At 33.8% G+C, this 21468-nt stretch overlaps 1 protein-coding gene across 1 annotated transcript in view; it reads left to right on the top strand.

The window, feature by feature from the left end:
* pigg (phosphatidylinositol glycan anchor biosynthesis class G) overlaps positions 1-21468 on the top strand; it is a 175741-nt gene that overhangs the window by 85306 nt on the left and 68967 nt on the right. Inside the window, 1 exon segment of the mRNA XM_051128200.1 lies at positions 16751-17157. Within this exon segment, the coding sequence (XP_050984157.1) occupies positions 16751-17157 (407 nt within the window).

Raw genomic sequence — 21468 nt, forward strand, 5'->3', positions numbered from 1 at the left:
TTTTGGACTGTTTTTGCTCGTGAACACTGCTTGATCGGTACATATTTCTCTCCTGATTCAGATGAAAGGACTTTTTCACTGAAAATAGAAAGCAATATTATGGATTATGGGTTTGAATTTTAGCCTGAAGCAATGGTTAGAATTTGAAAACCTCTTAGTGATGGATTCGTGTCACTGTTGAAATCACCAGTGTCCAGTAAATAAATCATGAGCCAGAGAAAGAAAACAAATAGGGCATTTTTTTCCTATTTAGTGAAGAAACATTAGTTTAGTAATGTTGCCCATTGTCTTCCATTGGTGGGACAGACGGAATTAGACATGTCAGGTGGCTCAAACAAACAAAGCAATGTTTTGGCATCGTGTTTACAGTTTTTACACTTTTCAGGGAAGTCGACCTGTGAATGTGTCTTGTAGTCGTCTCTGCACATTAGGCTGGGATGGGAGAACGTTTTTGAACATCAGAAGCATCACACACAGCAGCTTTATGTCTCTGGAGGGCCGAGCAGAGTTTCGGATTTTTCATTTTGTCTATACACCAAAAACAAACCCTGATTGAAGTTTTATCCTTGACGGTTTATTTAGCGACGAGTAGAGAAGCTCTCTGGTTACTTTAGACACAGGCTTTGCTGTAAACGCAGTGTCCTTTTACTTGTTTAAAGGTCAAGTGTGAACAGGAGTTTTTGTCAAAGACGGATTTGACAATAAGCCCACTTAAAAAGTCTTATATGCTTGCTTATTTGATCAAAAATACAGTAAAACAGTAAATATTATTACAGTTTAAAACAACTGTTATATTTTGATTCTTAAAAAAAATGTTGAAGATATTATGCCCTGTATTTTTAGAAATAGTTGCATGTTAAAGAGCATAACAAAGATAAGGTGGTGGTTGAGGATTCCCCCCCCAAAAAGGAAATCATTTTGATTAAGGATCAAACAGGAACACAGATTAAATAAGGAAAACTGTTACATTTATTATAGATTGTGGGATAAGAGGAAGAGCATGTCTTTGGGGTGGCCACAGGCCAAAATAACAAACAACAGGAAAGTAAAAAAGACAAATAAAAAATGAAATAGCCTAATCTGACAATAAAAATAAAATACAGCAAACTTGCCTAACTCTTTAAGAAAAAACAAAGCCCAAACAGATTCACAAAATAAAAAGTCAGGATACCACCAACACTGTTTACCGGTGTGTGCTTTACTAAACAAATATGAGCAGTAAATCTTTATCAAAACAACATTTATTTGAGACAAGTTTGATCATCAGCCGGAGGAGAAATCCAGGATCTATCAAAAGACAGACGAGAGAGAGAGAGAGAGAGAGAGCAACACAATGCAGAAAAACAAATGCAGGAGATGGTCGTGACAAAGGCATGAATTAAAATAAGATTAAGTCAGCTTCTTGATTTTTAATTAACTAAAGCATTTTTTACCTCTGGTAGGAGATTTCGACAGTATCAGCATCTTTTGTGATAGTGAAAAAGTATTCAAATTAATGGATTCAAATAAAATGGAAGGTATTTAGAAAGCACTTTAACTGTCAAATCAAATCAGATCAAAATTTATAAAGCACCTAAAAAAAAGAGTGTACCAAAGTACTGTACAATTACATAAAACAATTAAATAGAGAAAGAATACAATACAATAAAAATACACACACACACACATTTATTATTATTATTATTATTATTATTTAAATTTATTTATTTAAATTTATTTATTTTTTATTTTTTTCAAGGAGCAACTGGTCTTGGGAATTCAGAGATCTCTGAACAATGAAAATTTACAAGCTCAGAAACATCAGAAATATATTTTGGTTCCAGTCTGTGTAGGGCTTTAAAAGTGTGCAAAATCACTTATACTTTATCATAAAATGAACAGGTAGCCAGTATAAAGAGGCCAGAAGAACGGCCGAAGACGTGAAAGCGAAGACTGAATTATAACAATCAAGACGTTAAGAAATAAAAGCATGAATTACTTTCTCCAGATCACTGAAAGATAAGACAGATTTGAATTTAGCAATATTTCCCAGTTAAAAAAAAAAAACTTTTTCTCATTTAACCAAAGAAATTTAGTATTCATCCACTATTTTTTGTGTCTTTTAAACATTCAAAGAGTGATTTAAAGGATTAGTTCACTTCAAGAATGAAAATTTTCTGACAGTTTATTGACCCCAATGTCATCAAAGATGTTCATGTCTGTCTTTCTTCAGTTGCAAAGAAATTAGGGTTTTTGAGGAAAACATTTCTGGATTTTTCTTCATATAGTGGACTTCAATGGGAGCCAACAGGTTGAAGGCCCACATTGCAGTTTCAGTGCAGCTTTTATTATATATGAATAAAATACGTTGTCAGATTTTAATTGAAAGGATTATTGCCGCTTTCCTTACACACCAGTGCATTAACAAACTCACAAACATCAATGTGTATTTACCAAATGTATTTTTTTGCTAGTAATTCATTTAAATGTCTGAAACATAATTTTTATGTGGTTGAAAACACTGAATTGTTGTGATAGGCTAAAAGCACTGAGCGCGTCTATTTGGCTAAAGTTTACACCTGTGATTGTCTGCATCAAATGGTTAAAATCAACAAGTTTTGGGGGGTTCAAAGGGGTCAAATAGAATCTGAGGTGGTACAAATCAGATTGGAGCGGTGCCCCTCGGTTGAAATCGCATTCAATTGAGCTTTTCACATTTAAAAACGTATTCCAGGGGTCAAGAGGTCGGTCCTTCAGATCATCACCCCTTGACGCCGGGCCTGCTGTGTACTCTGGTTCAAAAAGGTACACTCTTAAAAATAAAGGTGCTTCACAATGCCATAGAAGAACCTTTTTTGTTTAAATGGTTCCATAAAGAACCTTTAACATCTGAAGAACCCTTCTGTTTCACAAAAGGTTATTTTTGGTGAAAAAAAGGTCCTTCAGATTATAAAAAGGTAAGAAAGAGATGGTTCTTTAAAGAACCTTTGACTGAATGGTTCTTTGTTGAAACCAAAAGAACCAAAAATGGTTCTTCTATGGCAGCGCTGTGAAGAACCTTTTAAAGCACCTTTATTTTTAAGAGTGTAGGGTAGGGCGAAAAACTCCATCTCATTCTCTCCTCCAACTTCAAAATCATCCGACATCGTTGTTTTACCTTTTTTTGTAAAGCTGTTTGACTTTCTTTGAATGTTTGCTTTCTAAACATTGGGTAGGTATTTCCGCCTACGTGAGGTCAAGCTAGTGCAAGATGGACATTTGTGGTTAAAAAAAAATATATCGTTTCGCTAGATAAGACCCTTTTTCCCCAGCTGGGATTGTGTCGAGCCCTTTGAAGCTACATTGAAACCTTCAATCTGTTGGCCACTATTGAAGTCCACTATATGGAGAAAAATCTTGAAACGTTTTCCTCAAAAACCTTTGTCGACTTTGTCTTGGATGACATGGAGGTGAGTGAATTATCAGGAACTTTTCGTTCTGAAAGTGAGCTAATCCTTTAACACATGTACTTTCTTCAGTCGCAAAGAAATTAAGGTTTTTGAGGAAACATTTTTTGCATTTTTCTCCATATAATGGACTGGTATGGTGCCCCAATTTTGAACTTCCAAATGCAGTTTAAACACGGCTTCAAACGACCCCAAATGCGGTTGTAAACGATTCCAGCCGAGGAAGAAGGGTCTTATCTAGCGAAATGTTTGGTTATTTTCATTAAAAAAATACAATTTAAATACTTTTTAATCTCAAACGCTCATCTTGCCCTTCTCTCTTTCTTCTTTGGGACAGCCGTAACCAATGGTTAGGGAGTCGGGCTTGTAACCAAAAGGTTGCGGGTTCCAGTCCCAGGTCCGGCAGGGATTGAAGGTGGTGGGAGTGAATAGCCAGCGCTCTCTCCACCCTCAATACCACGACTGAGGTGAGTCCCTTGAGCAAGGCACCAAACCCCCAACTGCTCCCCGGGTGCCGCAGCGATAGTAATACGACTGCCCACTGCTCCGGGTGTGTGTTCACGGTGTGTGTACGCGTTTGTTCACTACTCACCACTGCTTGTGTGCACTTGGATGGGTTAAATGCAGAGCACAAATTCCGAGTATGGTTCAATATACTTGGCCACACGTCACATCCTTTCCTTTTCCTTTTCCTTTTCCTTTCCTCTCCCTGAACTCTGTGTATTCTGACTCAAGACAGTTAGGTTATGTTGAAAAACTCCAATCGTATTTTCTCCCTCAACTTCTTCAAAGAATATCAAACACCCTTACCAAAAAAAGGTAAAACAGCGATATAGGACAATTTGGAAGTTAAGGGAGAACATGAGATGGGAGTTTTTCAACATACCCTAACTGTCATGAAACAGAAAAAAACAGTCCAGGCAGAGTAAGACAAGACGAGCATTTGGCATTCAATCTGTTGGCCACTATTGAAGTCCACTATATGGAGAAAAACCCTGGAATGTTTTCCGCAAAAACCTTAATTTCTTGTCGACTGAAAAAAGAAAGATATGAACATCTTGGATGACATTATCAGGATTTATCAGGAACTTTTCATTCTGATGATTCTTTTCATTTCCAGACTTTATAGGCAAATATATCTGGGTGTTTCGTCAGCATAAAAGTGGAATAAAAAATAGATTTCTTAAAAATAGAACTAAGAGGAAGCATACACTCTTAAAAATAAAGGTGCTTCACGATGCCATATAAGAACTTTTTTTTTTCTAAATGGTTCCATAAAGAACCTTTAACATCTGAAGAGCCCTTCTGTTTCACAAAAGGTTCTTTGTAGCGAAAGAAGGTTCTTCAGATTATGAAACAGTAAGAAAGAGATGATTCTTTAAAGAACCTTTGACCGAATGGTTCTTTGTGGAACCAAAAATGGGTCTTCTATGGCAGCGCTGTGAAGAACCTTTTAAAGCAGATTTATTTTTAAGAGTCTATTGAATGAAAATAACACCGGTCCCAAAATAGAGCCTTGCAGGACCCCACAGGTAATAGAAGCTATTGATGAAGAAAAGTTTCCAATTTTAACATGTATGTTCTTGGATGCCTACATGACACTTAAATTAGGATAGTATGGTCAGTTGTATCAAATGCTGAGCTTAGATCCAGCAGAACTGAAGCAACATTGCTACCCAAGTCCACCACTGTCAATCAATTACTAGTGCAAAAAATAAATTTAGACCCAGCAATCAGACATCACAGCTGCCGAGGATTGTATGTAGTGCCATTTTATGTCATCAAGATGAAGATGCTTTGTTATTGAAAGTTTTCAATAATAATCGCACATTACTATAATGCATTATGATGTATCTTATACTCTACAAAATCTAAAACAATCTAGGGTGTTTTTAAACTTTTGAAAGAAACTTAGTCTTATGTAAGAGCCAATCTTAAACCATGTCTTTGTTAGTTTCAACTTGAGCTGCTGTTTTGGCCTCCATGATGAATGTGAAATGAGAATATAACCATCAGATCAGCCTACTCTTCCATCATGGGATAGAAATGTCATGATTAAACATCAGTGAAGTTTATAACACTAGTACAGTCTCACAAAAAAAAAAAAAAAAAAAAAAAAAAAAAACATTCTGGGACATATTTCACCCACAAAATCATAAGAAAGGAAGAAGTTGTGTTGGCCTCACAGTTGAGTCGTCGCTAAAACTTAAAAAAAAAAAAAAAAACTCCTCTTAATAATGCATATCTGGTTTTGGCTTCCTCAAACAGCAGAGGCACAAGGAAAGTTTTCAGGGATAAAAAAAGCATTTGCTCCAGAGTTAAGGAGATAAGAAGAGGACACCTCTTTTAATTACCTCTATACAGGAAAGAAAGATCTCCCTCTCTCTCTTTCCGTGGCACGCGAGAGAAAATTGCTGACAGTCGGAGGTGAGAACAAACAGAATGATCATTAGAGAGAGAGACAGCGGTGCGGCAGTGGAGAAGAGAAATAAAGTGAGGAAGTGACTGTAAGATGAGCCGAGTGAAAGTTTTGCAGCATCACTCCTCAACTCCCAGTCGAGTTCCTGTCACCTTCCACCTTCCAGACGTCTGTCTGTCATCTGAAGCATCACTCACGCTCAATATTTAATGAGCAGGTTTTGCTCCGGTTTCCGTCTCTGGTGGGAGAGCTTGGTTTTGTGCACAGGGAGTATGTTGGGCTCTAAATTAAACGGTGGTTTTAGGAGCATTCAGGTTGAATAAAGAGAAATCGTCCAGCCTGAGGCATCTTCAAGGGGTCGTATCATGGAAATCAGGATTTTTCGGGCTCGTTTGATGTACTGTGCGTGCTAGAGAGTGACACACACTCGAGTACTCGAGTATGACAGCAATGATCATTTGTGAAAACACACTAATGATTTATGTGATCGGTGGTGATGGCATATTGGGGTTAGGACAGCGTTTTTTTTTTTTTTTTGGCTCATGCATTCCCTGCTATCAAACCCAATAGGAAATAGCCTACAAAAACACATAGTGAAGCCTAAGCTAAAATCTGATACTGTTTTTGGTACAACAATAACAAATCAGAAATAATGTTAATAAATGAAATAAGTCTGAAGCAGTAAAATTGCTAACTGGAAATAAATAAAAACTGAACTTAAACTGAAATAAAAAAGTAATATTTAATTATTATATAAAATTATAAAATGTAAATATTAATTAATAATTAAATAAGTAGCAGTATTTAAACAACAAAAACTAATAAAATGACAAGAGCACATAAGAATTACAAAAATTGTAAAAAAATAAATTAAATTCTTACAAAAAACTAATTAAAAATTGTTTGAAACAATAAAATTGCTAACTGGAAATAAATAAAAACTGAACATAAATAAAAATAAATTAAGTAATATGTAATTATTAGTAAGTATATTTTTTCGTAATATTTAAATATTCTTCAAATTATAATAAAAATTAAATAATAATTAAATTTTAAATATGTAGCAGTGGTAATATTTAAAGAATCAAAACTAATTGACATTAAAATTACATTTAAATGACATTTAATGAATTTAACTTAAAATGACAAGAGCACATAACATAACAGAATTACAAAAAATACGAAGTTGTAAAATAAAATTCAATTAAAATGAAAAACTAATAAAATAAAATATAAAAAGAAAAATATAAAAAAAGAAAAACGGTGTATAAAAAGATTTTTAAAAATCCTAACTGGAAATAAAAATTGAACTTAAACTGAAATAAAATATTTTTTTTTACTTAATTAAATTAAGTAATATTTAATTATTAGTAATATTTAAATAATATTTAAATATAATAATATTTAAGTAATAATTCATATTTAAATAGCAAAAACTCATACAAATTATGAGCACATAACAGAATTACAAAAAAAAAAAAAAAATACATTAAAATGAAAAACTAATAAAAAACCGTTGGAAAAAAAGTATAAAAAGTTTGAAACAATGAAATTGCTAACTGGAAAGTAATAAAAACTGAACTTAAACTGAAATAAAAATACATTAAGTAATAATTAATTATTAGTAATATTAAAAGAATATTTCAATATAATAATATTTAAATTATAATAAATATTTAAATAAGAAGCAACATTCAAAGAAATAAAAATGACAAGAGCACATAACAGAATTACAAAAAATTACAAAATTGTAAAAAATAAAATTAAATTAAAATTAAAAAACAAATAAAAAAACAATGTATAAACATTTTGAAACAGTAAAAATGCTTACTATAAGTAAATAAAAACAGAACTAAAACTGAAATAAAGAAATGAATTAAGTAATATTTATTTGTTATATTTTAAGAATATTTAACCCTTTATCTGTCACTCCAATTTCTAAACACACATAAAATAATCCAGACTTAAATTTTATAATTCATGAATGAAAACATTTTGTAATATGATTTTAAAATGCCTTTCAAAGGATGAATTTTGAGATTTTAAGTTTTGAGCTGATATAATTTCTTATGATATCTAAAGCATGATAGGGAAAAAGGCAATGAAGAAAGTCTTTTGTGACAAAGGTCAGAACTCATGTTATGATGTCGATTTTTGTAAGTGGCAGACGGTTTTAAGACGGTGACAGTTAAAGGGTTAAATGTAATAATATTTAAATAATTGCTATTTAAATAAGTAGCAAAATTCTAAAAACAAAAATTAATAAAAATGACAAGCGCACATAACAGAATAACCAAAAAAATGCACAATTATAAAGCAAAATTAAAATGAAAATTATTCCAAAAAATACTAAATACTAAAATAACACTGATGTTTTCTTATCTGTATATACACACACACATAGTTAGCAAAATGTATATCATTTTATATTTATTGTGTACAGTCTGATAGTGTTTTTAGTGCAAGTGCTCTTGACAAACATAATAGGTAGTGACAAAAATAAAATTCCACAGAGAAATAGGCTGTGGCCCTTTGAAATGCACTTCAGCCTCAGATGTATAATTGACAGGTGCAGATCCAGAAGACAATTGGCTGTATTTCCAATTCATTCTCCAGGTAATGGGTTCTCCGAGGAACCAGGCCAATTTGACAGAAATTTGAGTTACTCCCACATGCGTGACAGTGACCCCTCAACGGATACCTGTGAGACAGAGGTGAAGGGAATCATGGGATTGACGTCAAGCGACTGCGAGTTGCTCATGATTGACATTAACCTCCCTCACTGATAGCTTACAGGAACTGCTGAGATCAGAAATTAGAGAATGATAACAATTCTAAAAGCAGTGATGAGTAATACTTAGACCAATGTCAACGGAAGCACATTTTTATGACAGTAACTTGTATATTTAACTTATAATATAACTAACTTACATAACTAACTGCAACTATAGCTGTATATATATATAGATAGATAGATAGATAGATAGATAGATAGATTAAAAGGAAGTAAATAAAGAATAGTTTAAAATAAATATATTTTAAATAATAAATTATAAAAAAAAATATATAGTAAATAAAAAATATATGTTTAAATGATAAATATAATTTTTAAATATGGAATAATATATTATAAAAATAAATACAACAAATATATAGTAAATAAAAAATAGTTTAAATAATAAATATAATTTTAAATAATAAACTATTAAATCATATATGTGTATATATATATAAGCACATGTAAGCTTTTGGAAGGAAATAGGGAATAAATATATTATAAAAATAAATAAAATAAAAATTTAGTAAATAAATATTAGTTTAAATGATAAATATAATTTTAAATAGTGTGTATATATATATATATATATATATATTTACTATATTTTTATATTTTTGTATTATATTTATATTTATTGTATACATTTATCTATACATAATGAAAAACATAATTTAAAAAATATTTAAAATAATTTGGTTCATATCATATATATATATGTACAAACATTTAAAATTATATTTAATTTTTTCCCCCTTTTTTGTTTTATTTACTCTGTACACACACACACACACACACATATATATATATATATATGCACATTATGATCAAAAGAAACACTATTTAACAATTATTTCAAATTGTATTTAGCTATTATCAAGGTAATGAAAATAATAATGGTAATAATATGCAAAAATGCAAAACACATTATTGAAATGTGCTTGTTTTAAAGGTGATTCCAGCTGAGATGTGTTTCCAGCAGATGTGGGTTGTGTCTGTATTTTGTGTCCCTTGCTGTTGGGAATTCTGACACAGTGTTTAATTAGTCTGCATTAATTGCCTCCTGATCAATTAGTGCTGCTGTCATCCTTTTTAATAGAGATGTTTACTCGGCACTTCAGAGGATGTTTTGATTCTTATTATAATCCAAAACTCAAAAGTGACTCTCACTCTGATAAGACCGCATCTCTCAGTCCTGCATCTGTTTTTAAATGTGCTCATTTGCATATTCCTAAGGTCTTCATAATCTTTCATCAAAATGTAATAACACACTCCATTCTGAAAGAGCTGTTTTGGCCTTTTTCCTTTTACACTCTTAAAGATGAAGATTATTTATTGGCATTGATGGTTTCATAAAGAACCTTTGACATCCACAGAATCTTCTATTCCACAAAAAATTCTTTATAGTGCAAAAAATGTTCTTTAGATTGTGGAAATGTTTTTCACACTAAGAAAAGAAAATGGTTCTTTTAAATACTGGTCACGGAAAGATCTTTGTGGAAACAAAAGTAGCTCTTCTATGGCACAACATCAAAAATAAATAAATAAAATAGTGAGGAATTATTCACTGTGTTCTGTTATAATCAAAAGGAAATAAACAGAAAGAAAAGATTAAAAACAAACAAACAAACAAACAATTAATTAAAAAATAAAACAAGCCAAGCTGTAAATGTTATAATGTTCTGCAAGTATTTCCATTCTGTATAAACGCTCATCCTGATAGCAAGCAAGTTTCTGAGTTCACTAAAGGAGCACTGCATGGTATGCATATATGCCTCAAGCAAATGACAACAGATCGTAATAATTCTGATTAAAATATACTTTTTGCTATGTTAAGTATGCATTTTATTGGACATTAAATGTAGGTTTGAAATGCTACATGTAATACAAACAGTTGTATTTTTAGGAAGGCAGTAAATGTAAAAGATCTGTTGTAATGTGGCATACAAGTAATCACACTGTAAAATGTTTTTTTACCAGTTTCAACTTAAAAACTGAAGTTTAGCAGCTGCCTTAAAATATTAAGTTAAATCAACTTAAAAGTACAAATAATCTAAACTTATATTATTGTAGTGAGTTAAAATGACTTGTACATTTAAGTTGATTTAACTTAAAATTTTAAGGCAGCTGCAGAACTTGTGTATGTGGATGGGCAGGGTGTAATAACTTTTTAAAAAGAATTTATGATCAGTATATGTCGGATTAATCAATATATGTCAAAATAATCATTCGTTTGTGAGATCCAAGCACTGGGTTAATTTTATTTAAGCCCTGGGTTTAATTTCTTCAGTTTTCTTTCAGTTTTTTTGAAACTTTTTCGTTTGTTTTTTTTTTTGTTTTTTTTTTATTTGTCTTGTTTTGTCTTTGTTTTTGTTTTTGTTTTTGTGTTTTTTCCCCCAAATTCCATTTTATTTTATTTTATTTTAAAATCCATTTACTTTCATTTTAATTTTTCTTAATTTCTTTTTTTGTTGTTGTTTTGATTTCTCTAGACTCTGTTTTAATGGTTAAATTAAAATAGTAATCAAAAAGCATATTTAATTAATTCAAATTATAAAACTTACACAATATAACAGCAATTTATTTTAAGGCATTATGAAATACGTTTTATGTTTGTATTTCTCAAATTTTTATTTATTTATTTATTTATTTTTTTTGCAAAGTTCTGTTTAAAATTTCCATTTTAATGGTTTCATTCATTTTTAATGATCAAAAGTATGTCTAATTATTTGATTTTATAAAGAATTTATAAGAAATTATTTTATTTATTAATATTATTATTATATTATTATTTTTTTCTCAGAAATACTGTCTTGTGTATTTACATTTTATATTTTTTCTTGTAAATATTCCTTAAAAACAATGTTTTACTAATAATTGTATTACTAGTAGTAGTACAATCATTGCTTTAAGTAATATATTTCTGTCACCATTTCTTAAAGTTAAAATTAAGCTTTGATTTGTGCTTTGAAGACCTGTAAGTTTCTGTTCGTATACTAAATGATTAATAGTCACATTAATCATCAATATTCACAGCTTAATAGTCACAGACACTAGTCCATATCAGGTTTTGATTGAAGTCTACTGACATACCTTTTTTTATTCATCCCAAATTGGGCAAATTCTGTGACATTCCATTTTTATGATTTTACTCTATTGACACTATGTAAAAATAGCAGGATTTTCTGCTATTCAGAATACTTATTGCACATAGTTGCAATTATCTGCACCTCAGTATTGTAGTACATTATAAAACAGTATGCAATAATAAGATATGGAGTGTAAATTATAATTTTAATTCAAATCATTAAATGGATGACAATGTAAGCCCTCCCTACACCTACCCTAACCCTACCCAATACTTTATCTTCAACTTTCGATTATTTAATAAGAATGAAGGAAATAAATGCCTTTTGTGACATAAGATTTGAAAAGGGTGGAAAAAAAGTTAGGCAGAAGGTGGATTCAAACCCGGGTCGATTGCATCAAAAGTGACTACGGCACATGTTTATTATCTGTGCCACTGGAACTGATATTTACACTAACTCTTACTGATTAGAGTTAGTGTAAATAGCCTCTGCCAACTAGGCAGGCTGTTTGCACTTAGTGTAAAAAGACACTCCATTTTTTAATAGGCACTATTTTATAAGTGTTTTCTTGTCCAATTATGTTCAAAAAGCCAACAAATTCCATGAGATGTACCTATTTTTTTAATTCAGCTTACACACATTCAGGTATGAAACAAACGCTGTACACTTTCAGTTCAATGCCTGATGGATAAAAGTACTTTTTCCCTTAATGAATATTCTGTTCTGCTCGCATTACAGAAGTAAAACAGGCTCTAAATGCTGTTTCATGTTGACCTCAAAAAAGTACAGCAGCAAAAACAGACTGTTTAGTTGAACAGGTCAGAGAAAGGGTGGAAAATGCTCATTTACAGTGCAGACGGCGTAACATTATAAGTGGACTTCAGGGAAAACATAAAACACTGTACAATACTACAACTTTAAAGAAACAAACAGGCTGTTTAGTTACACATGAGCTGATGGTCAGACACACACACACACACAGGCACAGAGCCTGTCGTCAGAGGGAATTTCTGTCTGTTTCTGCATTAGCATATAGATTAGCGCGCGTGGCCCCGTTAGCTCAGCGCTCGCTCCTGCAATGATGAAACCATCGGAGACCAAAACGCGCAGCCCAGAAAACAAACTCCTGATGCTTTTGTGCTGCTTTCGGTCCAGACTCTCGTGGATCCAAATATTCCCTTCGATGGGACTGACAATATGAAAAACCGAAAAGTAAAGAGAGACGGTTTGCGCAGAAATGAGAAGCGAGAGCGAGTTTGTCCCAGACGGTGTTTACACAAACACAAGTTGCTTACACAATCCATTTCCCCCGCCGGCTGACTTCCACCCAGGTGTTGCCCCGGGTGATAAATGGGATGGCGTCGTTTGCCGTGGCGAGGCCTTGTCACACTGGTGAGATGTGACCGGTCCCTATGGTAACACACATCAAGGCTGCACATGGTCGTATCCATCATGACCAGGGACACACACACACACACAAGCAGCCACAGAGCGACCAATTAGTATTGCATTATCAGCAAACGGTTTGTAGCTGAGATGCTGTTTATGGTTTAGAAATACTGTCTGTTGTTTGAACGGAGGAAGAAGAGCACATTTAACTTTAGTAATGTGAGGGAGACTGAATTTTCACCGATAGTTAAGTAGGGTGGGATGAGGGCTGGGCGATAAAACGATAGCGATAATTATCAGAATGTATTTTTCCCTTGATAAAATGGTGACACGTTCGATAAATGTCTGATATAATGTTTATGTGCCAAAAGTGGAATGAAACGGCGTTAATGGCACCACACAGACCAATTATCAGCTCAGCGCAAATGGCAGCGCGGTGTGAGCAGATGCTTTTACTTGCTGATCGGTCTCGAACACATGCGACCAGCGCTGAGATCCAGCGAGAAGCACAAATGTCTCTGTTATTTAGTTTAATAAAGCCAGATGAAACAGCACTGACAAACATGAGAAACTATGTGCTTTGACATGGATTTACTGCAGTAACACTAACTGCACCATTGGTATGGTGACACAAATGTGGAATATACATATGACATTTTTTTTTTATATTACTAGTGTGTACATGTATTAAAGGACCTATTATACCCCTTTTTACAAGATGTAATATAAGTCTCAGGTGTCCCCAGAATGTGTCTGTGAGGTTTTAGCTTAAAATACCCCACAGATCATTTGTTATATTATTTTGAAAATGCCTATTTTGAGTGAAAGCAGAAACACGCTGTTTTTGTGCATGTCTCTTTAAATGCAAATGAGCTGCTGCTCCCCGCCCCCTTTTCCAGAACAGAGTTGTGCCTATACAGCTTGTAGCTCAGATATTCTGCCAAAAAGCATCTGTTTGGTTTTGATTATCATGTCTGTTTCACTGAAATGGGGCGTTTTAAAGCCACATTAGTTTGAACTTCTGATATATGTTTTTCTGAGCACAAATCTGAAACACACAGAAAGCGGCTGTCACACGGCATGTGAGTACTAAATTTAGTTTTCGTTCATGTTTTATTGCACTTAAACTGTCAAACTTTTGTGGGACTTTTTTGGGACTCAGGATATGATATTAGCCAATGATATTTTAGTATTATTTATATACTAATAATTTGTGTTGATATTTTTATTTAGCTTTTTTTTCTGCGTTTCTATATTTTATTAGTTCGTTTTTATTTCAGTTTCAGACTTTTTTTTTTTTCATTTTAGTGCTTCAACTTAAGCAAATTTCAATTAATTGTCAAGGCAACATTTTAAGCAGGTTTGATTTATTTTATTGTATTGTATTTTAGCATTATTTCAGTGAACTAAAATGTTTTTAATAGTTTTAGCTTTAGTTTATAACAACTCAGAAATGACCCTGTGGTGTTATATAATGATCTTTAGTGTACTGTAAAAATGACTAGTACTGTCATATTATAGTAATTTAATATGTTACATTTTTATAAATGTAATATTTACTTATTTAATATTTTGTGTGTGTGTGTGTGTATATAGTTTCGTTTTTATGTATTATATTAGGCTTGTTTTTCCACTATTTTTTTTTTTAAGTTTTTATTGTGTATTTTATTATATATTCTATTATTCATATTTTTAAATGTAATATATATTTAATGTAATATGTAATATTTTGCATATATACATTCACTATTTATATTTGTAGAAATACAATATTATATTTTTTTTATTATTCCTTTATTCCATGTTTTTCAACTTGTCTTCCAGTAAAAATACTTAAAAGCTACACGTCACATCACATTATTATTCTGAGGTAAATTCTGGGTTATTCTTCTCAGCATGTCTTCTTCCAGAAACAAAAAGTATCTGATGATTGAAAGCGCACCCTGTTTATTTTTTTTTTATTATTTTACAAAAGCACAATATTTTGATATTGTATGTGTACGGTCAAAAATGACTGAGTATTTTAAGTTCTTTTCGCTGTCATCAGTCGCCTCTGTCGATCCCCTTGAAGACAGATATATTTACTGGAGAAACAAAACTGAATAAGATATTATGAGGCTTTCGATTACGCTTAGTAAAAAAAAAAACATATAGCAGTGATCAGGCATCCACCCACAAAACGGTAACATCATGCAAACACCTCTCACATTTTGTTCACAGAAATATAGTTGGTTAATAATATTTTTGCCCCCCCGTGCAGCTGTGAAGGAAAGAAAATTAGTTTTGGATGCAAAAGGTTGTGTTTGAAAAGAAACGTTTGAGTCTTCAGAATAAAAGGCATTGATGAATTGTTCGTAATGAGACCAGGAACGTGAATAAAGATGGGTTGATTTTGATCGCGTGCCATTGTGCACGATTGGGATTCTGAAGAAATCGACCAGTGGTCTTATTCCCCAGAGAAACGAATGTGTGTATGTGGCTGTTAGCACTTTCCCTTTGAGTCAACACTGCTCTGCTCCCAGCATCCCTGCACTTACACACTGTGGGAAACGGTCACAACATGCTCTCTCACCTTTGTGTGTGTGTGTTTGTCGGTTTCCTCAGGGCTCTACACATCAAAGTGCTGTCTGTAGAGTTGTTTTACAGTGTTGGACACTGGTGACTTTGGTGTCAGCGGCGTTTTACTGTCACACACTGTCAGATGTTTCGGTTATTTGCGGTTTTTGCCCTTTTCAACTCTCACCGCTTCACCTTTTCCACTCCATTTCTCTCTCTATGCTTTTCATCTGACTGCTTGTATTGATTTTTGGTGTTTTTGTGCAAACTTTTTGTCTGTATGGAACATTTTAATTTTGGGGTGCACTATTTCTTTCACACTATATCAAAATCTAGTGAAAATGTGAGCATAAGCCTTTTTTGAGCTTTCTATTCATCATAGAATCATGGAAAAAGAAATACAGCATGGTTTTTCACAAAAACATTAAGCAGTACAAGTGTTTTCAAGATTGATAATAATAATAAATTAATTTTGAGCAGCAAATCAGCATATTAGAATGATTTCTGAAGGATCATGTGACACTGAAGACTGGAGTAAGGATGCTGAAAATTCAGCTTTGCATCACAGAAATAAATTACATTTTACAATATATTCACAATGAAAGCATTTATTTTAAATTTTAAAAATATTTCACAATTTTGCTGTTTTTACTGTATTTTTAAACATTTAAAAGCAGTGTCGGTGAACATAAGAGACTTTTCAAAAAGAAAAAATTACCAACATAAGTCAATCTCCGACGCTCACTACTGGAAAAAAAACAACCTAGAAAGCTTCCGATTAAACATATTTTTCATTCAGCACTGGAAATTATTAATAAAACTAGTTCATTCAGTAACTTATGTTTTTCTGGGTATTTTCAGGCTTATTAGTGTTTCACCTTAGCAAACTGCATTCGAAACAGCCCTTTTATAAATAGAGAGAGAGTTGCTGTCTGTGTAAAGCTCCAAATTACTCACTTTTGAGGCTCTATTTCAATTAGTATTCTGCCTTAGAAAGTTGCTGCCTATGTAGGTGAGTAGTAAACAGTGTGGAAGCTCACTAGGTTTGAAACAAGGCTAAAATATAACCTCTCTTTCTCTCTCTCACTCATTCTAGGGCTCTGACTGGACTCTGTCAGAGTTGGATGCTCTGTTGCTGGTCGGTACAGTGGGTCACACCCTCAGTTTGGGTTCCAGCAGCTTCATAGAGGAGGAACACCAGACTTGGTACTTCCTGCTCAACACACTGTGCCTGGCCGTCTTCCAGGATGTCTGCAGGAAGTACTTTAGGGAACAGAGGCATCGAGGTGAGGAAGAGGACGAGGGGCCTTTGCTTCCTTCCAGCACAGAGGAAGGACCATCATTTTCACCTGCAGCGGAGCTGGGAATGAGTCCGGGTTCGGAGAAATGGCTGGCGCTGGCGACCCCGCTGCTGACCTTGGCCTGTTGTCGCCTGCTGAGGTCACTGAACCAAACCGGAGTGCAGTGGGCGCACCTGCCTGACTTTGGACACTGGCTTAACAGGTTAGAGGACATCGACATTTGATTTTCATTAAAGCTACAAAATATGGAAGCCCGTTTCTGCCACAGAATGAACAATATTTGGTAATATTCAATTCAATTGAATTGATTTGCGAGGTATAGACTTGCATTTTTGAGAACAAAAAGTCTGAGTTGTGAGTATTTGTCTTGCAATTCTGAGTTTATTTCTTGCAATTGTGAGAAAAAAGTCAGAATTGCTAAATGTAAACGCGCATTTGTGCGAAAAAGTCTGAATTGCGAGTTTTTTATATCGTAATTCTGACTTTATTTCTTGCAAGTTCATATATGAGGGGGAAAAAAGATGTGAACTTGCAATTGCAAAAAAAAAGTTTGAATTGAGAGTTTGTATCAGGCAATTCAGAGAAAAATAGTCTGAACTGCGAGATGTAAACGCATTTGTAAGGAAAAAAGTCAGAAATGCGAGTTTTTGTAATTGTGACTTTATTTCTTGCAGTTGTGAGTTTATATCCCGCTATTTTGAGAAAAAGTTTGAATTGTGAGATGTAAACTTGCAGTTGCAAGAAACAAGTCTGAATTGCGATATGTAAACTTGCAATTGCGAGAAAAAAGTTAGAATTGCTAGTTTGTATTACACACTTCTAAGAAAAGAGTCTGAACTCGCGAGATGGTAAATTTGCAAATGCGAGAAAATGTTAGAATTGCGAGTTTGTACTACACAGTACTGAGAAAAAATGTGAATTGCGATATGTAAACTCGCAATTGTGAAAAAAAAGTTAGAATTGCTAGTTTGTATTATGCGCTTCTGAGAAAAAAAGTCTGAATTGTGAGATGTAAACTCGCCATTGCAAGAAAAAAGAGAGAATTGTGAGTTTGTATAACGCAATACTGAGAAAAAAAGGCTGAATTGCGAGATGGTAAGCTCACAATTGCAAGAAAAAGTTAAAATTGTAAGTTTGTATTATACGGTAATGAGAAAAAAGTCAATTACGAGATGAAAAATTGCAATTGTGAGAAAAAAGTTAGAATTGAGAGTTTGTATTAGGCAATTCTGAGAAAAAAGTGTCTAAACTGCAGGATGTAAACTAAAAAAAAGTCAGAATTGTGGGGAAAAAACTTGCAATTACCTTTTTTTTTGCTGAAACGGGCTTCCATGACAGTAAAACAGACAAGAGTAGTGATTGATTTTCCCATTTTCTTTTGTTTGTTTTATTTACATTAATATAGAAGCTTGTTTCCACCATAGGAAAGAAAAATTCAATAAGTAAATGTGACTTTGTTCTCGCTTTCTTTCACAATTATGAGAAAAATAGTCTGATTTAAGATATATAACCTCAGAGTTGTAAGACATAAAGTCAGAATTGTGAGAAAAGTCACTGTAAATTGCAAGATATACTTAAACTCAAAATTCTTAGGGAATAAAAGTCAGAATTGCAAGATATAAACTCTGAATTGTGAGAAAAAAATGTTTGTTTATATTTTGTGATTCTGACTTTTTCCCCCCTTAGAATTGCGAGTTCATATCACACAGAAAGCTTCCTGGGGAGGAGTGTAAGTTTTCTTTCACAGCTTAGAACACTTCTTAAAGGGGTCATCAGATGCCCATTTTCCACAAGTTGATATGATACTTTAGGGTCTTAATGAAAAGTCGAAATATACTTTGGTTAAAAATTCTCAATGGTTGTTTAAAACAACACCCTTTTTACTTTGCCAAAATCAGCTCTGCAAAAATCGACCTGTTCTGGTCGAAGTTGCTTTAAATGTTAATGAGCTCTGCTCGCCCCGCCCCTCTCTTCTCTCTGTGGAGTGACGAGCCTGTTTACTTTAGCCGCGTTTAGCCGCTCAACTTGCTAACTAGCACATTATTAGGAAAGGCGATCTCAAGGATTCATACAAAAAACCCTTATACTCACTTCTGCTGTAGGTGAAGCTGAATCACGAATGATTCATGCAAAAAGACGGATATATGTAGATCAGGAGGCGCATTCCATTCACAACCAAACGTAATCCACTGCATCTTCAGATGTCAGGAGTAAATGACGACCACTATGTTCATTATTACATCCAACAACACAACACCTCAATCGCTCAACCGGAGATATTCTTGTCGAGCTTACATCCCTGCTCCAGCATCAAAACAATGGAGGTCGGATTGTTACAGCTGATCTGAGGTAAGACGCTCATGTCAATCAACTATCGTGGGAGTGGCCTCACACCGACAGGCATCTGAGAATGGCTCGATTTGAAAAAGGGGATATTATTTTTACAGATTAATTAAAAACCACTGCATGGATTTTTATCGTTATAGGGTAGATTTGTACATACACTGCCAACACACATTAATGTTCAAACAACATGTAAAAGTGAATCCGATGACCCCTTTAATATCAAGCACGTTCCTCAGTGGACTGCATTTTAAACTATAGCCATGTCTGATTTGACTGATTTAGATGTTAAGTTTGGATTTGTTAAGGAGGAGTAAAAGCTTACCGCTATAAATGCTGCCAATGAGTCATTTTATCTTGATTATCATGTTTTCATAATCATTTTCATAAAACTAAAATTCAATGAATCACATAGCCCTACTAACTAGAGCTTTTTTAGTCATTTTTGAGGATGTGCTGCTCTGCTCTGAACCATAGTGAGATGTCTGACTGTCTGCATAGGGAGTTAATGGTGCATTCACACTGACAGCGATTAAATCACCGCAGGTTGTCGGGCCGCTGCGCTGTTGGTTGCTCGTAGGCGTTTCGACTCGACTGCAGTATTCATCCGTGTCTGGCAGCAGATCTCTGCACAACTTTCATTGTATGTCATATGTCGTATGTCATATCATACGGCCTCCGTTGCTCAAGTCACCAACTCACATTGAAAATGAATCACATCCGTTTGCGGTAACGCTGCGAATCGCTGTCATTGTGAACGGCCCATCAGGCAGCATCTTAACCGAAGTGAAACGATTTAAAACACTCGACATGGGCAGAAACTAACAAGTTTGAGAGCTGCGGTGGAAGATTATCCGTGAATATGGAGCGCTTTGGTCTGTTCCTCAAACAAGACTATCATATGACTTCAGAAGACTCAGACTACAGTCAGACAGCAGGCAATTAATGTTCACAACCTCTGAATCTCTTTGGTTTTATATCTGAGAGAAGGACTCTGGACTCTCTTGGGCTCATATTCACACTGCCTGCAGACTTACTGGCTAATGAAAAGATTGTTTTATGAAAAGAGAACTAATTGCTACACTGCAAAGAAGTTTTAATGTAGTCTTCCCTTTTTATTAAGCATTTTAATTAGTTGGCATTTTAATAATCATTCCAGCTCTTTTCAAGTTTCTTTTGTCACACCGTAGAACCGTTTAAGCATCTGTAAAACATTAAAAATGGCAAAACCGTAATGATGACCAAGCTGTTTTGCATATATAACAGTTCTATTTGTGAGCATGTTATTTGTCAGCTAAACAAACACCCTCTTGCAGTTTGTTTGATAAATATACCCCAAACTTCCAACGTCTAAACACACTTCACCCCGGGCGATTAACTTTGTTCTCTCCTGTGTGTTGTGATCCGTGAGTCTCTGGAAGCGGCACACACACGTACACACACTTACAGACAGATGGTGCGGCGCTGGTCTGTGCCAGCGTTATTCTACCCCATTAGCCAGTATCCGACCGGTCAGCCAATCAAAAACCAGCTTGGTCTCGCACAAAAACTCTCAAGAGTAAATCAACTGAGAGAATTTTCCGACAGTCCTGAGAAGCTTCATTCTCCCCCCATTTTTTTTGCGTTCTCAATTTAGTAACTTTATCCCTTTTCAAATGTACACAGTATATAGCTTAACACTTAACTTAACAGTTTGGTTCATAAAACAGTTGCAAGGGCCCATATGCTGCAGTTTAGTAGCATGTTTCCCCTAAAGTGCACTCGTAATGAGGTTTCTTGAATTGTAAATTAGTTTTACATGACCACTTTTCACACTTTCTCTGATCTCAGCATCACATCACATGTCCATCTGATAAATAATGCAACAAAAATGGCTAATTTTACTTTCCTAGTAGCTACTAAATGGGACTTTTTTCCCCCTTAGGCAAATCTATACAGTATGTTTTCTGTTTTCTATGGAAGCCTGATTCCGCCACTAAATTAAAAAATAAAATAAGGTAATTGTGACTTTTTGTCTCACAATTCTGACTTTTTTTCTGAATTGTGTGATACAAACTTTCAATTCTGACTTTTTTTTCTCAGAATTGCATGATATAAACTCGCAATTGCGAGTTAGAGTTGCATTTATGAGGAATAAAGTCAGATTTGCAAGATCTCTCGCAAGTTTATT

This window comes from Labeo rohita, chromosome 14, assembly GCF_022985175.1.
Source record: "Labeo rohita strain BAU-BD-2019 chromosome 14, IGBB_LRoh.1.0, whole genome shotgun sequence".
In the NCBI taxonomy this organism is placed as follows: domain Eukaryota; kingdom Metazoa; phylum Chordata; class Actinopteri; order Cypriniformes; family Cyprinidae; genus Labeo; species Labeo rohita.